Here is a 21626-nt window from a genome sequence, read left to right on the forward strand (position 1 = left end):
CAAGAACAAAGGAAATTTTTAAATGTAACTAAGAAATTGATAGAACAAGAAATACAAACAATAAAATATCAATGTGAACAAACAATAAAGATATAATAATGTTAGCAAAATATGAATAATCTTATTTTCATTAATTTCACCTTAAAATGCACCAGAATGCACGAATATGAATTGAAAAATCAAAATTTTCCAGGGGAGGGCCCCTGGACCCCCTCTTGGTGCAAGCACCTATGGTGCTTGCAACGGCTGCCTGCGGCAGCTGTGGTTCGGGTACCGCGCACATTCAGGCCACCACATTTTCCATTTGGGCCAGTAACTTTTCAATTCCACTGGCCCAATGGGCCACCAGTGGTAAATGCTTAATGTCTAGGCCTGTATAACCTCTTTCGCGTTTCTCAAGGAAGTCACTGCTTTCTCAGCTCGAATAATGTAGTCTGTTACTGTCTCGTTAGTATCTTTCTTTGATGTAAGTTCGGTGTACAGGGCTATAATTCTAGGCTTGCCCTGGCTGGCGTAATGACTGCAAAGTATCTGCAGAGCTTTTCTGCCATCATCTGTGGCCTCGCACATTATGAGTGACAAACTTTTATCGTCAAGAAATTGAATCAGTTCAGCATAGCACTCCTCATTCTTATCTTGGTCGATGGCATCAGCAGTGGACAGTATGGTTTCTTTCAAACCCAGCATTCTTAAATGTCCAAGGAATTTTACTTCCCACAGTTCGTACTTGTTTTCATCTCCGTTGAAGACTAACCTTTCCCATTTTCCTCCTGTAGAATTGGCGCGCCTGGGCCCATAACCTGTAGAGTTTTCTTCTCTGTACATGTTTATGTGGTAAATGTTTTCTTCGTCTATCTAATGGTAAAGATGATGAATCACTCGGTTTCATTCATTTTAGATACCGTTTAGGTACCATTTATTAACATATCTACAAGGCACCAGCAGGTACTCATGTGCACGGCACAACGTTGCCCACGTGAATGAAAACAAACACACAAAAACTCATTTCCCATAGATTGCACACAGGTCAAAATAAGAGTCCCCGGTGAGACATTGCACATGTTGCAGAGTCAAAACATCACACATTCATACATGGTAGGAAACCATTAATAACAAAAATTAACACAAATAATATTTGTATGAGAACATAACTCAACAGTCAGCATCACGGCTCAGCCCGTGACAACGACTAGTTCTGATTGAGGGAGTCGAGGTGGAGGCTGTGGGTTCCGGCAAGTACCTCGGGCTGTGGCTGGACAGCAAGCTGGACTGGACTTGCAACACCAATCACTTATACAGGAAGGGACAGAGCAGGCTATACTTCCTTAGGAGGCTGCAGTCTTTTAACATCTGCAGGAAACTCCTGTGGATGTTCTATCAGTCTGTGGTCGCCAGTGTCCTGTTTTACACCGTGGTGTGCAGGGGGGCAGTACATCCAAGAAGGACACATCCAGGCTGGACAAACTGATCAGGCGGGCCGGCTCTGTGGTTAGCATGAAGCTGGACTCTCTAGTGATGGTGGTAGAGAAGAGGTCTATGGACAAACTATTGAACATCATGGATGATGCCAGTCGCCCTCTGCACACCGTCATCAGCAACCAGAGGAGCCTGTTCAGTGACAGAATGCTCCTTCCCAAGTGCAGGACGAACAGACTCAAAAACTCCTTTGTCCCTCACGCCATCAGACTGTACAACTCCTCTCTGGGGGGGGGAGGGGTAACAGGAGGACAGAGGACGGGAAAGAGCAGTAGACTAGCCTAAAAATAAGCAATACCGGACAATGTGCAATATAATGTGCAATATAAAGTGCAATATCTTTCCTGCCCCCCCCACACACGCACTTACCCTAACCCCACTTCTCCCCCTCCCCCCTTCCTCTCTTCCCCATATCTTATTCTTTTATATTTGTATAGGTAAATACTTAATTTATTTTAATTTATCTCTAAGTTTTCTCTATTTCTTTTCTCTGTTTATCTGTAATGATGCTGCTGGAATCTTAATTTCCCTGAAGGAACCCTCCTAAAGGGATCACATCACATCACATTATCTCTAGCCGCTTTATCCTTCTACAGGGTCGCAGGCAAGCTGGAGCCTATCCCAGCTGACTACGGGCGAAAGGCGGGGTACATCCTGGACAAGTCGCCAGGTCATCACAGGGCTGACACATAGACACAGACAACCATTCACACTCACATTCACACCTACGGTCAATTTAGAGTCACCAGTTAACCTAACCTGCATGTCTTTGGACTGTGGGGGAAACCGGAGCACCCGGAGGAAACCCACGCGGACACGGGGAGAACATGCAAACTCCGCACAGAAAGGCCCTCGCCGGCCCCGGGGCTCGAACCCAGGACCTTCTTGCTGTGAGGCGACAGCGCTAACCACTACACCACCGTGCCGCCCCTAAAGGGATCAATAAAGTTTTATCTAATCTAATCATCTAATCTAATCTATATTTCAGAAAAGTTGGGATTGGGCAACAAAATACTGAACAAGTTGTGTAATGCTAAAAAACCCTAATTTGGTTAACTGGCAACAGGTCAGTAACATGATTGGGTATAAAAAGAGTATCCCAGAGAGGCTGAGTCTCTCAGAAGTGAAGATAGGGAGGGGTTCACCGCTCTATGAAAGACTGCATGGGCAATCACTGTATGGGCTCAGGAACACTTCAGAAAACCATTGTCTGTGAAAACAATTTATTACTGCATCTACACATGCAAGTTAAAACCATATATAAACAATATCCAGAAACAACGCCACTTTCTCTGGGCCTGAGCTCTTTTACAATGGACTGAGGCAAAGTGGAAAATTGTCCCAAGGCCTGACCAATCAAAAGTAGAAATTCTTTTTAGAAATCATGGACACCACATCCTCCAGGCTAAAGAGGAGAGGAACCATCCGGCTTATCAGTGCACAGTTCAAAAGCCAGCATCTGTGATGGTATGAGGATGCATTAGTGCACATGACATGGGGAGCTTGTACATCTGGGAAGGCATCATTAATGCTAAATGATATATACACATTTCAGAGCGTGTATATATCATTTAGCATTAATGATGCCTTCCCAGATGTGTATCTGAATATACACATTTCAGAGCCCCCTCCTTGAACTGCCACCTTATTGTGGTGGAGGGGTTTGTGTGCTTGAATGATCCTAGGAGCTATGTTGTCGGGGGCATTATGCCCCTGTCAGGGTTTCCCAAGGCAGACAGGTCCTAGGTGACAGGCCAGACTAAGAGCAGTTCACCAAAACCCCTATGGAGAGAAATCCGAGGACCGTGACGTCGCCCGGGATGACGCAGCCGGGGCCCCACCCTGGAGCCAGGCCCGGGGTTGGGGCTCGTATGCGAGCGCTTGGTGGCCGGGCCTTTGCCCATGGGGCCCGGCCGGGCTCAGCCCGAAGAGGTGACGTGGGCCCGACCTCCTGTGGGTTCACCACCCACAGAGGTAGCAGTAGGGGACTGGTGCAATGTGGATTGGGTGGCAGTCGAAGGCAGGGGCCTCGACGACCTGATCCCCAGACACAGCGGCTGGCTGTTGGGACATGGAATGTCACTTCGCTGGGGGGGAAAGAGCCTGAGCTTGTGCGGGAGGTTGAGAGGTACCGGCTAGAGATAGTCGGGCTCACCTCCACGCACAGCTTGGGCTCTGGAACCCAGCTCCTCGAGAGGGGCTGGACTCTCCACTTCTCTGGAGTTGCCGGTGGTGAGCGGCGGCGGGCTGGTGTGGGCTTGCTTATAGCTCCCCAGCTCAGCCGCCATGTGTTGGAGTTTACCCCAGTGAACGAGAGGGTCGCCTCGCTGCGCCTTCGGATTGGGGAGAGGGCTCTTGCTGTTGTTTGTGCCTATGGCCCAAATAGCAGTATAGAGTATCCGGCCTTCTTGGAGTCCCTGGGAGAGGTACTGAGGAGTGCTCAGACTGGGGACTCCATTGTGTTACTGGGGGACTTCAATGCTCACGTGGGAGATGACAGTGACACCTGGAGGGGCGTGGTTGGGAGGAACGGCCTCCCCGATCTGAACCCGAGTGGTGTTTTGTTATTGGACTTCTGTGCTAGTCACGGTTTGTCCATAACGAACACCATGTTCGAGCATAGGGGTGTCCATAAGTGCACGTGGCACCAGGACACCTTAGGTCGGAGGTCAATGATAGACTTTGTAGTCGTTTCATCTGATCTCCGGCCCTATGTCTTGGACACTCGGGTGAAGAGAGGGGCTGAGCTGTCAACTGATCACCACCTGGTGGTGAGTTGGATCCGCTGGCGGAGGAGGAAGCTGGACAGACCTGGCAGGCCCAAACGTATGGTGAGGGTCTGCTGGGAACGTCTGGCCGAGCACTCTGTCGGGGAGGTCTTTAACTCCCACCTCCGGGAGAGCTTTTCCCAGCTTCCGAGGGAGGCGGGGGACATTGAGTCTGAGTGGACCATGTTCTCTACCTCCATTGTGGATGCAGCTGTTCGGAGCTGTGGCCGCAAGGTCTCCGGTGCCTGTCGTGGCGGCAATCCCCGAACCCGGTGGTGGACACCAGAAGTAAGGGATGCCATCAAGCTGAAGAAGGAGTCCTATCGGGCCATGTTAACCTCCAGGACTCCCGAGGCAGCTGACGGGTATCGGCAGGCCAGGCGTGCTGCAGCTCGGGCAGTTGCGGAAGCAAAAACTCGGAACTGGGAGGAGTTCGGGGAGGCCATGGAGAAGGACTATCGGTCGGCCTCGAAGAAATTCTGGCAAACCGTCCGGCGCCTCAGGAGGGGGAAGCAGTACTCTGCCAACACTGTTTACAGTGCGGGTGGGGAGCTGTTGACCTCGACTGGGGACATTGTCGGGCGGTGGAAGGAATACTTTGAGGATCTCCTCAATCCCACCGTCATGTCTTCCACTGAGGAGACTGAGGCTGATGACTCAGAGGTGGACTCGTCCATTACCCAAGCCGAAGTCACTGAGGTGGTTTGCAAGCTCCTCGGTGGCAAGGCACCGGGGGTGGATGAGATCCGCCCTGAGTATCTCAAGTCTCTGGATGTTGTGGGGCTGTCTTGGTTGACACGCCTCTGCAACATCGCGTGGCGGTCAGGGACAGTGCCTCTGGAGTGGCAGACTGGGGTGGTGGTCCCTCTTTTTAAGAAAGGGGACCGGAGAGTGTGCCCCAATTATAGGGGAATCACACTTCTCAGCCTCCCAGGGAAGGTTTACTCCAGGGTACTGGAGAGGAGAATTCGACCAATAGTCGAACCTCGGATCCAGGAGGAACAATGCGGTTTTCGTCCTGGTCGCGGAACACTGGACCAGCTCTATACCCTTCATAGGGTGCTCGAGGGTTCATGGGAGTTTGCCCAACCAGTCCACATGTGCTTTGTGGATCTGGAGAAGGCATTCGACCGTGTCCCCCGTAGTATTCTGTGGGGGGTGCTTCGGGAGTATGGGGTTCGGGGCTCTTTGCTAAGGGCTGTCCGGTCCCTGTACGAACGGAGCAGGAGTCTGGTTCGCATTGCCGGCAGTAAGTCAGACCTGTTCCCAGTGCATGTTGGACTCCGGCAGGGCTGCCCTTTGTCACCGGTTCTGTTCATAATTTTTATGGACAGAATTTCTAGGCGCAGCCAGGGGCCAGAAGGAATCCTGTTTGGGAACCACAGGATTTCATCTCTGCTTTTTGCGGATGATGTTGTCCTGTTGGCTTCTTCAAACCAGGACCTTCAGCATGCACTGGGGCGGTTTGCAGTCGAGTGTGAAGCGGCTGGGATGAGAATCAGCACCTCCAAGTCCGAGGCCATGGTTCTCGACCGGAAAAGGGTGGCTTGCCCTCTCCAGGTTGGTGGAGAAGTTCTGCCTCAAGTGGAGGAGTTTAAGTATCTCGGGATCTTGTTCACGAGTGAGGGAAGGATGGAGCGTGAGATCGACAGGCGGATCGGTGCAGCCTCCGCAGTGATGCGGTCGCTTTACCGGTCCGTTGTGGTGAAGAAGGAGCTGAGCCAAAAGGCGAAGCTCTCAATTTACCGGTCGATCTACGTTCCGACTCTCACCTATGGTCATGAGCTTTGGGTAATGACCGAAAGGACAAGATCGCGGATACAAGCGGCCGAAATGAGTTTCCTTCGCAGGGTGGCTGGGCGCTCCCTTAGAGATAGGGTGAGAAGCACAGTCACTCGGGAGGAGCTCGGAGTAGAGCCGCTGCTGCTCCACATCGAGAGGAATCAGCTGAGGTGGCTCGGGCATCTTTTTCGGATGCCTCCTGGACGCCTCCCTGGGGAGGTGTTCCAGGCATGTCCCCCCGGGAGGAGGCCCCGGGGAAGACCCAGGACACGCTGGAGGGACTATGTCTCTCGGCTGGCCTGGGAACGCCTCGGTGTTCTTCCCGAGGAGCTGGCCGAGGTGTCTGGGGAAAGGGAAGTTTGGGCTTCCCTGCTTAGACTGCTGCCTCCGCGACCCGGTCCCGGATAAAGCGGAAGAAGACGAGACGAGACGAGACGAGACATTTCAGAGCAATATGCTGCTATCCAGAAAAAATCTTTTTCAGGGCAGGCCTTCCTTCTTTCAGGAAGATAATGCCAAACCACTTTCTGCACGTATTAAAACTGCATGGCTCCGTAATAAGAGTCCAGGCACTAAATTGGCCTGTCTGCTGTCCAGACCTGTCTCCCATTTAAAACAGTTGGTGCATTATGAAGCGCAAAATACGACAAAGAAGACCCTGAACTGTTGAGTAACTGAAATTGTATATCAGGTAAGAATGGGACAACATTTCTCTTTCAAAACTACAGCAATTGGTCTCCTTAGTTCCCAACCATTTGCAGAGTGTTGTTAAAAGTAGAGGTGATGTAACACAGCGGTAAACATGCCCCTGTCCCAACTTTTTTGAAATGTGTTGCTGACATCAAATTCAAAATGAACATATATTTTTCAACAAACAATAAAATTTCTCAGTTTCAACATCTGATATGTTGTCTTTGTACTATTTTCAATAAAATATAGGGTTTCCATGGTTTGCAAATTACTGCATTCTGTTTTTATTTGCAGTTTACAGTGTCCCAACTTTTTTGGAATTGGAGTTGTAGTTAAACTTTAGAAGTACCAGAAGAAAAGCTTTTGATTACTTTCTAGTGAAAAGTGTTAGTTCAGCACCACCTTCAAACATTACAGAGCTTGTTTAATCTACAATCAACAGGGCTCTTTTTAGTTGATTCTCATTGGTCTTGACCCTTTCCTGGTCTGTCCATAAGTTATTACAAAGTTTAACTTCTGTTTTTTGTTTGCTTGGATAATCAGTCATGTTCACCATCACATGGTCAGATCCCTCAAACATTAAGCCAAAAAAGTTAATGCATCACACATCCTCAATTTAGGAATTTGTTAAATGTTGTCAAAAATGCTTTGCTGCCAAATTATTAATTTTCCTAACAGTGATGCCATCCATTATCCATAACTGCTTATCCTGTGCAGAGTCACAGGCAAGCTGGAGCCTATCCCAGCTGACTATGGGCGAGAGGCAGGGTACACCTTGAACAAGTCGCCAGATCATCGCAGGGCTAACACATAGAGACAAACAACCATTCACACTCACAGCTACGGTCAATTTAGAGCCATCAATTAGCCTAACCTGCATGTCTTTGGACTGTGGGGGAAACCAGAGCACCTGGAGAAAACCCGGGCAGACACAACATGCAAACTCCATACAGAATGGCCCCCGTCAGCCACTGGCTCAAACCCAGAACCTTCTTGCTGTGAGGTGACAGTGCTAATCACTACACCACCATGCTGCCCTAACAGTGATGCATTTTTGTAAATTTGAACATATTTGGTGTGTCATTTCATTCATATGTGTTATCGTAAATAATTTTTTTTTAGCCAAACTACAATATATAGCCAAATGTATGTGGCCGGCCTGACTTTCACAGTCTGTGGCAGTGGGGGCGTGGCCAAGCAGCAGTCTGTGAATGGAGGGCGGGGTCGGGGAAGGTAAGTGGCTAAATCATTCCACCTGCTGTCAATTAATGTGTGTGCATGTGTTTGTTACAGGGATGGAGCATAAAAGGAGAGAGAAGAGAAAAAGAGCTCTCTCCCCGACCACAACAGGTGTGTGTGTATGTGAGAGTGAGTGAGTGAGTGTGTGTGTGAGTGAGTGAATGTGTGAGTGTGTGTGAATAAGTGAAAGCAGGAAAGCTGAAAAGCTGAATAAATTGCTTGGCTTTAAACTTCAACTCTCACCTGCCATGCTTCTGTGCTCCACCCACATCAGGAAGTGCTACAGTGGTGCTGAAACCTGGGAGCACAGAAGGGAACCACCCTATGGAGTCCCCGTATTTTTTTTTTTAAAGATTTTTTTTGGGCTTTTTTTCACCTCCATTGGATAGGACAGCACAGAGACAGGACAAGAAATGAGCAGGAGAGAGAGACTGGGAGGAACCGGGAAACAACCCCGGGTCGGAACCGAACCCGGGTCCCCGGACCCACGGCATGGCACCCCAGCCACCCAAGCCATGACGCCCCCCGAGTCCCTGTATTTTGAAGAGCTCATCCTTGCCCTCCCTACCGCCCAGCAGAACCAGCATCAAGCGCTGATCACCCTCTGAGAGGAACAGGAGCAACGCTTTGAAGCCTTGATGCTGGCCCAGCAGGAAGATCGCCAGGCGTTCCGGCACCTGCTTGCGTCAGCAGGGGCATCAACCACCGCTGCCACCACTCTCACGAAGATGGGACCGCAGGACAATCCAGAAGCATTCCTCGCTCTCTTTGACCAAGCAGCCGAGGTGTGTGGGTGGCCGCTGGAGCAGTGCGCGGCACGCCTCCTCCCACTGCTGACTGGTGAGGCGCAGCTCGTAGCGCAGCAGCTCCTTGCTGACAGATGGCTGGTCTACACTGTCCTAAGGAAAGCCATCCTGCAGTGGCTCGGCCACTCCCCGGAGCAACATTGCCAGCACTTCCGGATGCTGGCATTGGAGGAGGTTGGCCGGCTGTTTGCATTCGGCCAGCAACTCCTGGACGCCTGCCGGCAGTGGCTGAGGGCAGAAGACCACGACGCCAATGAGATCATCGATCTGGTGGCACTGGAGCAGTTTGTCTCTCGACTTCTGGAAGGAACGGCGGAATAGGTCCAGTGTCATCACCCAGTGTCGCTGGAGCGAGCCATCGAGCTGGCGGAGGACCATCTGGAGGCAGCTCCGATGGCAGGCAGACGAGGCATCTCCCCTCACTTCTCTTCTATCTCTCTCTCTTTTCTCCCCCTGTCTCTTGTCCCCCTCTCCACCCCGTTCCCCCTGCCACAGAGGCAGCGGCTGGCTCCTCCCCAGCTGGCCTGTCACACCCATGTCCTCCCCTCTCCCTCTCCTGTGTCTATGTTGTCTCCCCCTCAGGTGAGTGACACCCATAATACCAGTGCAGGGGGAAAGCCTGGATCGGTGTGCTGGCGTGGTGGGGAATCGGAGCATCTCCGGGGTCAGAGCTCCATAAGGGAGGTGGGTGCTGTAATCCGGATCCCCAACGCGCCAGAAACTGCCCCCGATCGGGCCGGAGCGTATCGCATACCGGTGAGTATTCAAGGGGATACATATCATGCTTTAGTGGATTCCAGTTGTAATCAGACCTCAATTCACCAATGCCTGGTGCAAGGTGAGGCATTGGGGGGAGCACAAGCAGTGAAAGTGTTGTGTGTGCACGGGGCCGTTCACCATTACCCTCTAGTGTCTGTCCATATTCTATTCCAGGGCCAAAAGCATAAAGTTAGCGGTTAGTGCTCATCTCACCCACTCGTTGATTTTGGGTACTGATTGGCCAGGGTTTAAAAAACTAATGGAATATTTAACTCATAGTGGGTCCTGCACTAGTAGGTCATGGGAAGATCCCGGTGTGGCATTGGCTGGAGAAGCTGTTACAAAGCCGTCTGCATCAACACTGCATCAGAGCAGGAAGCAGCCCGCTCATCCTCCCTCTCTCAGGGATTCCCTTGGGGATTTCCCATTACAGCAGTCACAAGACGAGACTCTGCGACATGCATTTGACCAAGTGAGAGTAATCGATGGTCAAACTCTTCAGCCAAGCACGGCACCGACCTTCCCATATTTTATGTCATGGTCCTACCTGTGGGTTTCCTCTCTTCAGGTAACATCTCCACTCCTCTCCACTCAGCATTACCGGCCACGCCCACATACACTTCCTCTTATTAACTCTCAGTGGCTGTCATTGGCTGTTGCCTATCACCTGCTTCTCTGTGTGTATTTAAGCTGCTGTCCTCCCAAGCTTCAGTGTCAGATCGTCTTCTAGGCGTCGACTCCGTCAACTCTTCAGTCCTGGTAACCTGACCCTGCATTTCTGTCCCTTATCTTGCTACCTGATCTGTGACTCTGTGTTCCAGCCTGTTCCCCACTCCTGCCTGTTGTGCTGTCCTGTCTGTCTGCTGAGGGACTGCTCGCTGGGAGACTGCCTGAACACCTAGTGCCATCAGCTTACAGCCTACCTACTCTGACATCACCTGATCCTGTCTGATCTCTGCTGCTAAGCAGGGCCAAGCCTGGCCAGTGCTTGGATGGGAGACCGCAGACATCCCCACCATGCTCCCACCAGCCATCCCTGCCTCTCAGTCCTCCTGCCACTGAACTTCACACATACATATCCTCCCAACTCCCTTTCCCCTGTTATCAATAAAACTCAACATTTAACTTGCTCTCTTGGGTCCTCGTCTGTTTCTCCTGACAGAACAATCTGAACCATCATGGACCCAGCGCCCTCCCCGACCAGCATGGTGATTGAGCCTGAAGTGACTGCCCTGGAATGTACAGAGGGAGAAATAAACCGGATGGCCGGCGACATTGCATCTCTGCTTCAGCTTGACCACCAACAATGACAGCAGTTCAACCAGCAGCAACAACTATTTCAACAGCTCCAACAACAGCAGCATCAGCTAACCCAGGTCCTGCCAACCAACCAGGAGACCACCAGCTCCACCCCTGACATATCCAAGGTTCCTGTCTGCTATCACCACCTGAGGGAGGTGTTCAACAAGTCCAAGGCCATGTCGATGCCCCCACACCGACCATACGAGTGCGCCATCGACCTCCTGCCAGGCACCGCACCCCCTAAGGGCCGTCTCTACTCCCTGTCAGCCCCGGAGAGAAAGGCCATGGAGGACTACATAAACGACTCTCTGGCTGCCGGCCTAATCCGTCCATCATCCTCTCCTGCCGGAGCTGGATTTTTCTTCGTGGGGAAGAAGGATGGTTCTCTTCGCCCATGCATAGATTACCAGGGCTTGAACGACATTATGGTTAAGAACCGCTACCCTCTGCCACTACTCTCCTCCGCCTTTTAACTACTGCAAGGGGCCACAGTGTTCACCAAGCTAGATCTCCGGAACGCTTACCATCTGGTGCGAGTGAGAAAAGGCAACGAGTGGAAGACTGCGTTCAACACCCCGACGGGACACTATGAATATCTGGTCATGCCATTCGGTCTCACCAATGCCCCAGCAGTGTTCCAGGTGCTGGTAAACGACATCCTCAGAGACATGCTCAACAAGTTCGTTTTCGTTTACTTGGACGACATTTTGATCTTCTCTAAAACCCTGTCTGAACACACCCACCACGTCCAGTTGGTCCTGCGCCGCCTGCTTGAGAATTCGTTGTTTGTGAAAGCCGAGAAGTGTGAGTTCCACGCTCAGTCTGTCTCGTTCCTGGGATATGTGGTTACCGAGGGCAGCATACAAATGGACCCTGTGAAGGTGTCGGCAGTGACGTTGTGGCCGGTCCCAGAGAGCCGTAAGAAGCTGCAGCAGTTCCTGGGGTTCGCCAACTTCTATAGGAGGTTCATCCGGGGCTACAGCACTGTGGCAGCCCCACTCACCGCACTGACCAGCATCAAACAGCCCTTCCAATGGATGGCAGCAGCTGACAAAGCCTTCGAAACCCTCAAGGCCTGCTTCACTTCAGCTCCCATCCTCCGGATGCCTGACGCTGAGCGGCAGTTTGTGGTGGAGGTAGATGCTTCGGATGTGGGAGTCGGGGCTGTGCTTTCCCAGCGGGCAGCTGAGGATGGAAAAATGCACCCCTGTGCCTTCTACTCCCGAAGACTGACCCCAGCAGAGAGCAATTACGACATCGGCAATCGCGAGCTACTGGCAGTCAAGCTCGCCCTCGAGGAGTGGCGCCACTGGTTGGAGGAGTCTAAGGTTCCGTTTGTGGTCTGGACAGACCACAAAAACCTGGAATATATCCGGACAGCCAGGAGGCTAAACTCCCGCCAGCGCCGGTGGTCACTATTCTTCACCCGCTTCAACTTTGTCCTTTCCTACCATCCTGGCTCCCACAACATCAAACCGGATGCACTCTCCCGGATGTTTCTGAGGGATGAGGCTTCCAAGGAGGAATTAACACCCATCCTCCCAAGCCCCTGTGTCGTTGCTGCCCTGACCTGGGACATTGAGGAGCAGGTTCGAGAGGCCATCAGGGACCAGCCAGGCCCCAGCGCTTACCCCTCCAACCATCTCTACGTCCCAGCCAACCTGAGGTATCAGGTGATTCAATGGGGACACGACTCCTGCCTGGCCTGTCACCCCGGGGTCACACGCTCCCTCCATCTGCTGTCTCAGTGATTCTGGTGTCCATCGATGAGGAGGGACATCCAGGATTTTGTGAGAGCCTGCCCCACTTGCAACCAGCACAAGTCCCCCAGGCAGCCCCCAGCCGGGTTACTCCAGCCCCTGCCAGTACCCATGCGTCCCTGGTCCCATGTCTCCCTGGACTTTGTTACTGGTCTTCCTCCATCGGAAGATAATACGGTCATCCTCACCATCGTGGACCGCTTCAGTAAGATGACCCAATTTGTGCCTCTCCCAAAACTGCCAACTGCTAAGGAGACTGCCCAGGTCATCTTAGAACACGTCTTTCAGGTCCACGGCCTGCCCAGGGATATCGTTTCCGACCGGGGCCCACAGTTCTCTGCCAGTTTCTGGAGGGAATTCTGCCACCTCCTCGGGGCCACTGCCAGTCTGTTGTCCGGGTTTCACCCACAGTCAAATGGCCAAACTGAGCGCATGAATCAGGAACTGGAGAAGGCACTTAGGTGTGTGGCGTCGCGCAACCCCCATGCCTGGGCTCAACATCTGCTCTGGGTGGAATATGCCCACAACTCCCTCACCAGCTCTGCCACCAGACCCTCCCCCTTCCAGTGTGTGTATGGGTATCAACCACCTCTGTTTACCAGCCAGGAGGGAGAAGCCACCTGCCCGTCTGCTCTCGCCTATGCCCGCCGCTACCGCCACACATGGGCCCAGGCCCGCACCGCACTCCTGAAGTCCAGTACCAGCTATGCTATTGGGGCTAACTGGCGGAGGACCCCTGCACCTGTTTACCATGTCGGCCAGAAGGTATGGTTGTCAGCTCGAGACCTACCACTACAGGTGGAGTCACGCAAATTGGCGCCTCGCTACATCGGACCCTTTCCCGTACAGAAGGTCATCAGTCCCATGGCAGTTCGGCTGCTGCTGCCCAAGACCATGAGGATACATCCCACCTTCCACGTCTCCAAACTCAAACCGGTGCACGAGAGCCCCCTGGTCTCGGCAACACCGCCGCCTCCTCCTCCACGCTTCATTGATGGTGGACCAGTCTACACGGTCCAGCGACTGCTCCGCTCACGACGTAGGGGTGGGGCATCCAATACTTGGTAGACTGGGAGGGTTATGGTCCTGAGGAGAGGGCATGGGTCCCTGCTGGAAGGATTCTGGATCCAGCCCTCATTGCCGACTTCCATCGACTACACGCTGACCAGCCCTCCATCCGACGGGGTCGACATAGGGGTTCTCACCATGCGGATCCCCTTCCGGATCCTGCCCCTGATCCAGTGCCCGAGCCTGACACTGAACCGAATCCTGGGCGGGGGCCCTTGGATGACGAGTCTTCCGACAGTGAAGATGGTGCGGAGGCTATGGACACTGACCGGTCAGAGGAATTCTGACCCTCCACCGGGATTCCCCCTCCTCCCGCCCGTCTTGGTGGATCTGTGGCTAGGGACTTTTGGAGCCGTCCCTTGAGGGAGGGTTCTGTCATGGTCCTACCTGTGGGTTTCCTCTCTTCAAGTAGCATCTCCACTCCTCTCCACTCAGCATTACCGGCCACGCCCGCATACACTCCCTCTTATTAACTCTCAGTGGCTGTCATTGGCTGTTGCCTATCACCTGCTCCTCCTCTGTGTGTATTTAAGCTGCTGTCCTCCCAAGCTTCAGTGTCAGATCATCTTCTAGGCATCGACTCCGTCTACTCTTCAGTCCTGGTAACCTGACCCTGCATTTCTGTCCCTTATCTTGCTACCTGATCTGTGACTCTGTGTTCCAGCCTGTTCCCCACTCCTGCCTGTTGTGCTGTCCTGTCTGTCTGCTGAGGGACTGCTCGCTGGGAGACTGCCTGAACACCTAGTGCCATCAGCTTACAGCCTCCCTACTCTGACAACACCTGATCCTGTCTGATCTCTGCTGCTAAGCAGGGCCAAGCCTGGTCAGTGCTTGGATGGGAGACCGCAGACATCCCCACCAGCCATCCCAGCCTCTCAGTCCTCCTGCCACTGAACTTCACACATGCATATCCTCCCAACTCCCTTTCCCCTGTTATCAATAAAACTCAACATTTAACTTGTGCTCTTGGGTCCTCGTCTGTTTCTCCTGACAATTTTGCTATTATTAAAGATAAATTGTACCGAGTGATGCAGGACACTCAAACTAATGAACCCAGTTGTTAATCCCAAAGTGCCGTAGGGAACTCGTATTCCATGTGGCTCACTTTAATCCCCTGGCTGGACACTTGGGGCAAGATAAAACACTAGCCCAAATAATGGCCCAGTTCTATTGGCCAGGGATTTGCGGGGATGTCCGTCAGTGGTGTGCAGCATGCCGCGAATGCCAATTAGTAAATCCCATGGCCACTCCAAAAGTGCCTTTGCGCCCTCTTCCTCTAATCAAGACCCCATTTGAGCGAATTGGGATGGATCACATTGGGCCATTAGATCGGTCAGCATGGGGATATCGCTTTATTTTAGTTCTAGTGGACTATGGAATGCGATATTGCGGAGAGGCACTGCTTCTGGATATCACAGCATGCAGTATCGCAGAAGCACTCTTCTGCTTTATCTCCCGGTTTGGGATTCCAAAAGAAATCCTGACAGACCAAGGCACTACGTTTATGTCACACACACTGCGTGAGCTGTATGGGTTATTGGGGATTAAGTGTATCTGCACCAGTGTCTATCGCCCACAAACGGATGGCTTAGTAGAGCAATTTAACCAAACACTCAAAAACATAATCCATAAATTTGTAAGTGAAGATGCGCGTAATTGGGATAAGTGGCTCGAGCCCCTGTTATTCACAGTACGAGAGGTCCCACAAGCCTCCACGGGGTTTTCTCCCTTTGAATTATTATATGGGCGTAAGCTGCATGGCATTCTGGACGTGCTAAAGGAAAATTGGGAGGAGGGACCTTCACCGAGTAAAAATGAAATCCAGTATGTTCTTGACCTGCAAGCAAAATTCCACACCCTCATGCAACTAACCAAGGAGAATTTGCGGCAGGCACAAGAACATCAAAGCCGGCTGTATGACAGGGGCACGCGCCTTAGAGAGTTCACGCCGGGAGACAAAGTGCTTGTATTATTGCCCATGTCGAGTTCTAAATTAGTCGCCAAGTGGCAAGGGCCCTTTGAGGTCACACGGCGAGTCAGGGAAGTTGACTATGAGGTGAAGCGAACGGGTAGGGGTGGGGCACTGCAAATCTACCACCTCAACCTTTTAAAATGCTAGAATGAGGGGGTCCCCATGGCATTGGCATCGGTAGTCCCAGAGAAGGCGGAGCTGGGGCCAGAGGTAAAAAAGATAACATCTCGGACCACTCTGGTTCCTTGTGGAGACCACCTCTCACCGGCCCAACTCACGGAGGTAGCCAAGTTGCAGAAGGAATTTTCCAATGTGTTCTCACCCTTTCCTGGTCGTACCCCCTCATAGAACACCACATCGAAACGACCCCGGGGGTGGTAGTGCGTAGCCACCCTTACCAATTGCCTGAACACAAGAAAAAGGTGGTTCGGGACTAACTCAAGGCCATGCTCGAAATGGGCATAATTGAGGAGTCCCACAGTGACTGGAGCAGCCCAGTGGTCCTGGTTCCCAAGACTGATGGGTCGGTCCAGTTCTGTGTGGACTATAGAAAGGTCAACATGGTGTCTAAATTTGATGCATACCCAATGCCTCGCATTGATGAGTTGCTTGATCGGTTAAGTGCTGCTTGCTTTTATTCGACACTGGATCTAACAAAGGGATATTGGCAGATCCCCTTGACTCCTCTATCCCGAGAAAAAAATGTCCTTTTCCACACCGTTTGGTTGTCACGCTCCCTTTTGAGTTGTTTGGGGCACCCGCTATGTTCCAGTGGCTTATGGGCAGGGTCCTCCACCCTCACGCTGCCTACACGGCCTCCTATCTAGGCGACATTATAATTTACAGTAATGATTGGCCGTGGCACCTGGAACACCTGAGGGCCATTCTAAAGTCGCTGAGGTGAGCGGGCCTCACAGCTAACCCCAAAAAATGTGCGATTGGGCGGGTGGAAGTATGGTATCTGGGGTTCCGCTTGGGCCATGGGCAGGTGTGTCCCCAAATTAACAAGACCGCAGCGATTGTGGCCTGCCCAAGGCCCAAGACCAAAAAGGAGGTGAGACGGTTCTTGGGGCTGGCCGGCTATTATCGTAGGTTTATACCTAATTATTCGGACGTCACCAGCCCACTAACCGATCTCACTAAAAAGGGGGCTCCAGATCCAGTCCAGTGGACGGAGCAGTGCCAACAGGCCTTCTCTGAGGTAAAAGCTGCACTGTGTGGGGGGCCACTTTTACACTCCCCTGACTTCTCTCTCCCCTTTATTTTGCAGACTGATGCATCAGACAGAGGGCTGGGGGCTGTTTTGTCCCAGGAGGTGGAGGGCGAGGAGCGCCCCGTGCTGTACATCAGCCAGAAACTCTTGATGCGTGAAAGCAGGTACAGCACAATCGAGAAGAAGTGTCTTGCCATCAAGTGGGCAGTCCTCACCCTTCGATACTACCTGCTGGGGCGCCCTTCCACTCTCTGTTCAGACCACATGCTCCTCCAGTGGCTCCACCTCATGAAGGATGCCAATGCACAGATCACCAGTTGGTATCTCGCCCTCCAGCCATTTAAGTTTGAGGTGATCCACAGGCCGGGGGTGCAGATGGTGGTGGCAGACTTCCTGTCCCGTCGGGGGAGGGGAGTCAGCTTCAGGCTGGACGGCTGCCCAGCCTGAGTTGGGCGGTGGGGGTATGTGGCAGTGGGGGTGTGGCCAAGCAGCAGTCTGTGAATGGAGGGCAGGGTCGGGGAAGGTAAGTGGCTAAGTCATTCCACCTGCTGTCAATTAATGTGTGTGTTACAGGGATGGAGCATAAAAGGAGAGAGAGAGCAGAGAAAATGAGCTCTCTCCCTGACCACAACGCATGTGTGAGTGTGTGAATAAGTGAAAACAGGAAAGCTGAAAAGCAGAATAAAGTGCTTGGCTTTAAACTTCAACTCTTGCCTGCCATGCTTCTGTGCTCCACCCACATCAGGAAGTACTACACAGTCATACATGGGCCTTCCCCAAACTGTTGCCACAAAAATGCCCACAACTGAATCAGATATCTTTGTATGCTGTGGCTTTAAGATATCCCTTTATGGGAACTAAGAGGCCTAAGTCTGTTGAAGCACAACAATGCCTCTGTGCACAAAACAACATCCATGAAGACACACACACACACAAAATAAGGTTTATAAAGACATGGTTTACCAGGTTTGGTGGAAAAGAACTTGAATGGCCTGCACAGAGCCCTGATTTGTGCAAAACTCCACAGCCACACTCTAAATCTAATGGAAAGCCTTCGTAGACGAATGAAGGTTATTAAAACAGCAAAGGAATGGTGTGTTCAACAAGCACATATAGTTGTGATTGGTCAGGTGTCTGCATACTTTTGCTCATTTAATGTATTGTCAACATGTTTTGCATACAAGACATTTTCTATATTTCTTGCACAGGTTTCTCTAGTTTGACACTCATTTAATAACTTGATGACTTTTCTTACATTTTTGTACATACCTGATAGGCAGATTTTGTGCATTCCTGATAACCTTGCAGTTGTGCTTTCTGTTAACTCTTGGCCAAGTGTCTTTTTAAGCTTCCCTGACAGATTTCATTCTTGTTAAAATTCCAGCTTTCTTTTTAAACTCATACCTTTTAATGTGAGATTTACAACAAAACAATTTAATCAGCAGATACTAGCGTCTGCTTTCAGGAATCACTCTTCTTAGGAACAGCTACAATCCAGACAAGTATCAAAGACAAAAGAAACTACGTTTTAGAATGAAATATTTTTACGCATTAATATGTTGCTCCCTGCCTTAGTCTTTCATCACCTGTGTAAACATCTTTATAAAATCTAGCTCCATTACCATAGTAATGGAATGAACCATCATCAAATGTTCCTGAGTGTGTGAAACTCTAGCTCCAGATCATACTGGCTGTGCTTTGCTGTGCTCAAGTCAGAACAGGGAGTGTTGTATTGACTGATAAGTGTGCAATCTCGGAGAATTTTTTTTTACAAGAACTCCCATAGCACAATGTGTACCTCATTGTATTCATGTGCACAAAAAAAAAACATGCTGAGTTTGCTACATTATGGAATTTTGTGTTATCACTCTAAAAATACACATTAACCAGTAGATCTGAAATGTAACCAGGATATAACTGGATGCAAACACTTTCAGAATGAATAGATAATGTGATATACACTCACCATCTACTGTATTAGGAAAACCTGTAACCCTGCACATTCATACAGTTATCAAATCAGCCAATCGTATAGCAGCAGCACAATTTAAAAAAAAAATCATGTAGCAATAGGTCGAGACTGTTGCGTGTGAAATTCCCAAGAGATCAGCACTTTATGAAATACTCAAATCAGGCCACCTAGTACCAACATTCATGCCATGATCAAAGTTTCAGAGATCACACTTTTTCTTCCTTATGTTTGATGTAAACATTAACTGAAGCTCTTGACTTGTATCTGCATGATTTTTTTTCCCCATTGAGCTGCTGCCACATGATTGTCTGATTAGATAACTGCATGAATGTACAGTTGTCCATGTGTTTCTGTTAAAGTGGGTGGTGAGTGTATACAGCATATACAGTATATGCAGATACAAATAGGAGCACCATTTAAATAAATAAGCTTGCTAGTTGAGGGTTTTATTTTCATCCAGGAGAGCAAGAAGATATGAAGCTTGTGTGACAAAGAAAGAAGACATTTATTAATGTATGTGAATAAGGCATTTACAGCAATACAGTTGTAGCATTCATTTGTCATCTTTAGTAACTGCCTGGTCAGAATTCCTGTGGTTTACATTAGGCTGCTAGTTTGTTTAGGCCTATTTTCAGGGAAATAGAACCAACTAAATTCATTAGAAAATGTCACATGGTAGGTATAAACAACAACAACAGTCCTGTGTACTTTACTGTTTTGACCACACAACTTCAGGTTTAAATCTGAATACAGATGCAGATATGGATATTTGGATCACTAAACAAGGCTGCAGTGGTTTGTACTGGTGTCTCACAACAAGAAGATTCTGGGTTTGAACCTCACCCTTCTGTATGGAGTTTGCATGTTCTCCTTGTATCTGCGTGGGTTTCCTCCGGGTGTGCCAGTTTCCTCCCATAGTCCAAAGACATGTGGATTAGGTCAACTGGCTACTCTAAATTACCCATAGGTGTGAATGGTTGTGTGTCTCTGTGTTTGCCTTGGATAGATTGGTGACCTGTCCAGAATGTACGCTGTTTCTTGCCCGTAGTCAGCTGGGATTGGCTCCAGCTTCCTCTGTGACCCTGACAGATAAGCAATAAAGATAATGGATGGATGGATGAATCACTACACAGATAAAGATATGAATACTGGAATGACTAAACAGATAAAGATATAGCTAAAGATACAGATAGTGGCACTGAGTTACACCCCTACCCAACCCTGCTACCCAAATGTTTGACAAATGTTTGTAGTCCATGACTGGACTTTTCAAAACAAATACTATTCACAATGTAAGCATAATGAAATATCCTATCTGATTTTTTTTAAATATATATCACTACAGTAAATAATTTTCAGCTTTAATGTTATGCCAGAATATGCATTATTGTCAGTGGTGACTTTAATTAGAGCTGACTGTTCATTTATCCTCCTTCAGGAGCCTTTATGATTCCTTACCTGATCCTGCTGGTGTTTGAGGGAGTTCCTCTTCTTCACCTGGAGTTCGCTATTGGACAGCGCCTGAGGAAAAGCAGTGTAGGGGTTTGGAAGACCATTAGTCCTTACATGATAGGAGTAGGTGAGTTGAAATTCATTACCACCGACTAACCTGACTCTACTGGGGGGGGGGATATTGGCAGTGGCAATAAACACCCCTATAAGTAACCAGTAATTGTAGACCTTAAATCTTTGTTACATTAGTTATATTCTCCAATCCTGTCCAAAGGTTGGAATGATAAATGTTGTACATCATGAACTTCTTCCCACAGGAATTGCATCCATGTGCGTGTCCCTGTTAGTCAGCCTCTACTACAACACTATAATTGCCTGGGTCATGTGGTACTTCTTTAACTCATTCCAGGACCCACTACCTTGGAGCCAGTGTCCCGTAAATTCAAACAAAACAGGTATCATAGCCACAAGGCACAGAACATAAGTGTGATTAGATTAGAATCATTTTTCAACCTGTATGCATGCATGGATATGGATTTCATAAAACGAAATGTTCTTCAATATGTTCCTTTGCATTTGTTCAACCAGTAGTTCCATCCAAAATCCTTAGTGCAGTACTTACAATACATATGATATTCCATACTTGTTATTGCTTTTGAGTCTGAGTTTGTGGAAGCAAATTCACTTACTGTAAACATGACTACATTGGCAGGTTTGGTGATAGAATGTGAGAGGAGCTCCCCTGTGGATTATTTCTGGTACAGGGAAACCCTGAACACAACTACTACCATCGACGAATCAGGAGGACTGCAGTGGTGGATGGTGCTGTGCCTTATTTCAGCTTGGGCTGTACTCTTTATCTGCTGTATCCGTGGAATCGAGACCACTGGCAAGGTATTATCTTTCTTGCATAACATATTAAAACACAGGTTAAACTCATAAGCACTGGTCAAAAGCTTGGGAAAAATGTTCATACCCGGGCAGAGCTGGTAGAATAGGTTATGGTGGTTGTGATTACATTTATATCTAAATATAAAGTATGTCCTTGATATGTAACCTAGGTCTAGGGATTCTGTCTGTATTTTCCAGCTTCTTCATTATTAATTATCCCAACTGCCTGCTTAACCAACTTGGTCTGTGTTAAAAACTTGTATCTTAAGCTAAACCTTATCGTTTAATTGAATTAAAACTAGAAAAGAAACTGCTGAAAATCAGATGTCTTTATCACAAAGGTACACATACTTCATATTACATTAGAGCAGTTATTAGTTAGTATCAGTAGTTTCAAGAAGGGCACTGATACGGTGCTATACCGTAAATGGTAAGTGCATTAGTCAAATCAAAAGAAAAGGTCTGAGCAAACATTT

At 49.6% G+C, this 21626-nt stretch overlaps 1 protein-coding gene across 6 annotated transcripts in view; it reads left to right on the forward strand.

The window, feature by feature from the left end:
* The window catches only part of LOC132886747 (sodium-dependent neutral amino acid transporter B(0)AT1-like), a 92503-nt gene that overhangs the window by 62170 nt on the left and 8707 nt on the right, over positions 1 to 21626 (forward strand). For 2 of the 6 annotated variants that reach the window (XM_060921772.1, XM_060921770.1), the window contains exons 2-4: positions 20246 to 20386; positions 20577 to 20714; positions 20972 to 21153. In XM_060921772.1, the coding sequence (XP_060777755.1) occupies positions 20246 to 20386; positions 20577 to 20714; positions 20972 to 21153 (461 nt within the window). Of the gene's footprint in view, positions 1 to 7047; positions 8067 to 16929; positions 17000 to 17321; positions 17359 to 20245; positions 20387 to 20576; positions 20715 to 20971; positions 21154 to 21626 lie in introns of those variants that run through there. The other 4 variants (XM_060921775.1, XM_060921771.1, XM_060921774.1 and 1 more) reach the window with 4 other exon arrangements.

The sequence above is a fragment of the Neoarius graeffei genome, chromosome 5, assembly GCF_027579695.1.
Source record: "Neoarius graeffei isolate fNeoGra1 chromosome 5, fNeoGra1.pri, whole genome shotgun sequence".
In the NCBI taxonomy this organism is placed as follows: domain Eukaryota; kingdom Metazoa; phylum Chordata; class Actinopteri; order Siluriformes; family Ariidae; genus Neoarius; species Neoarius graeffei.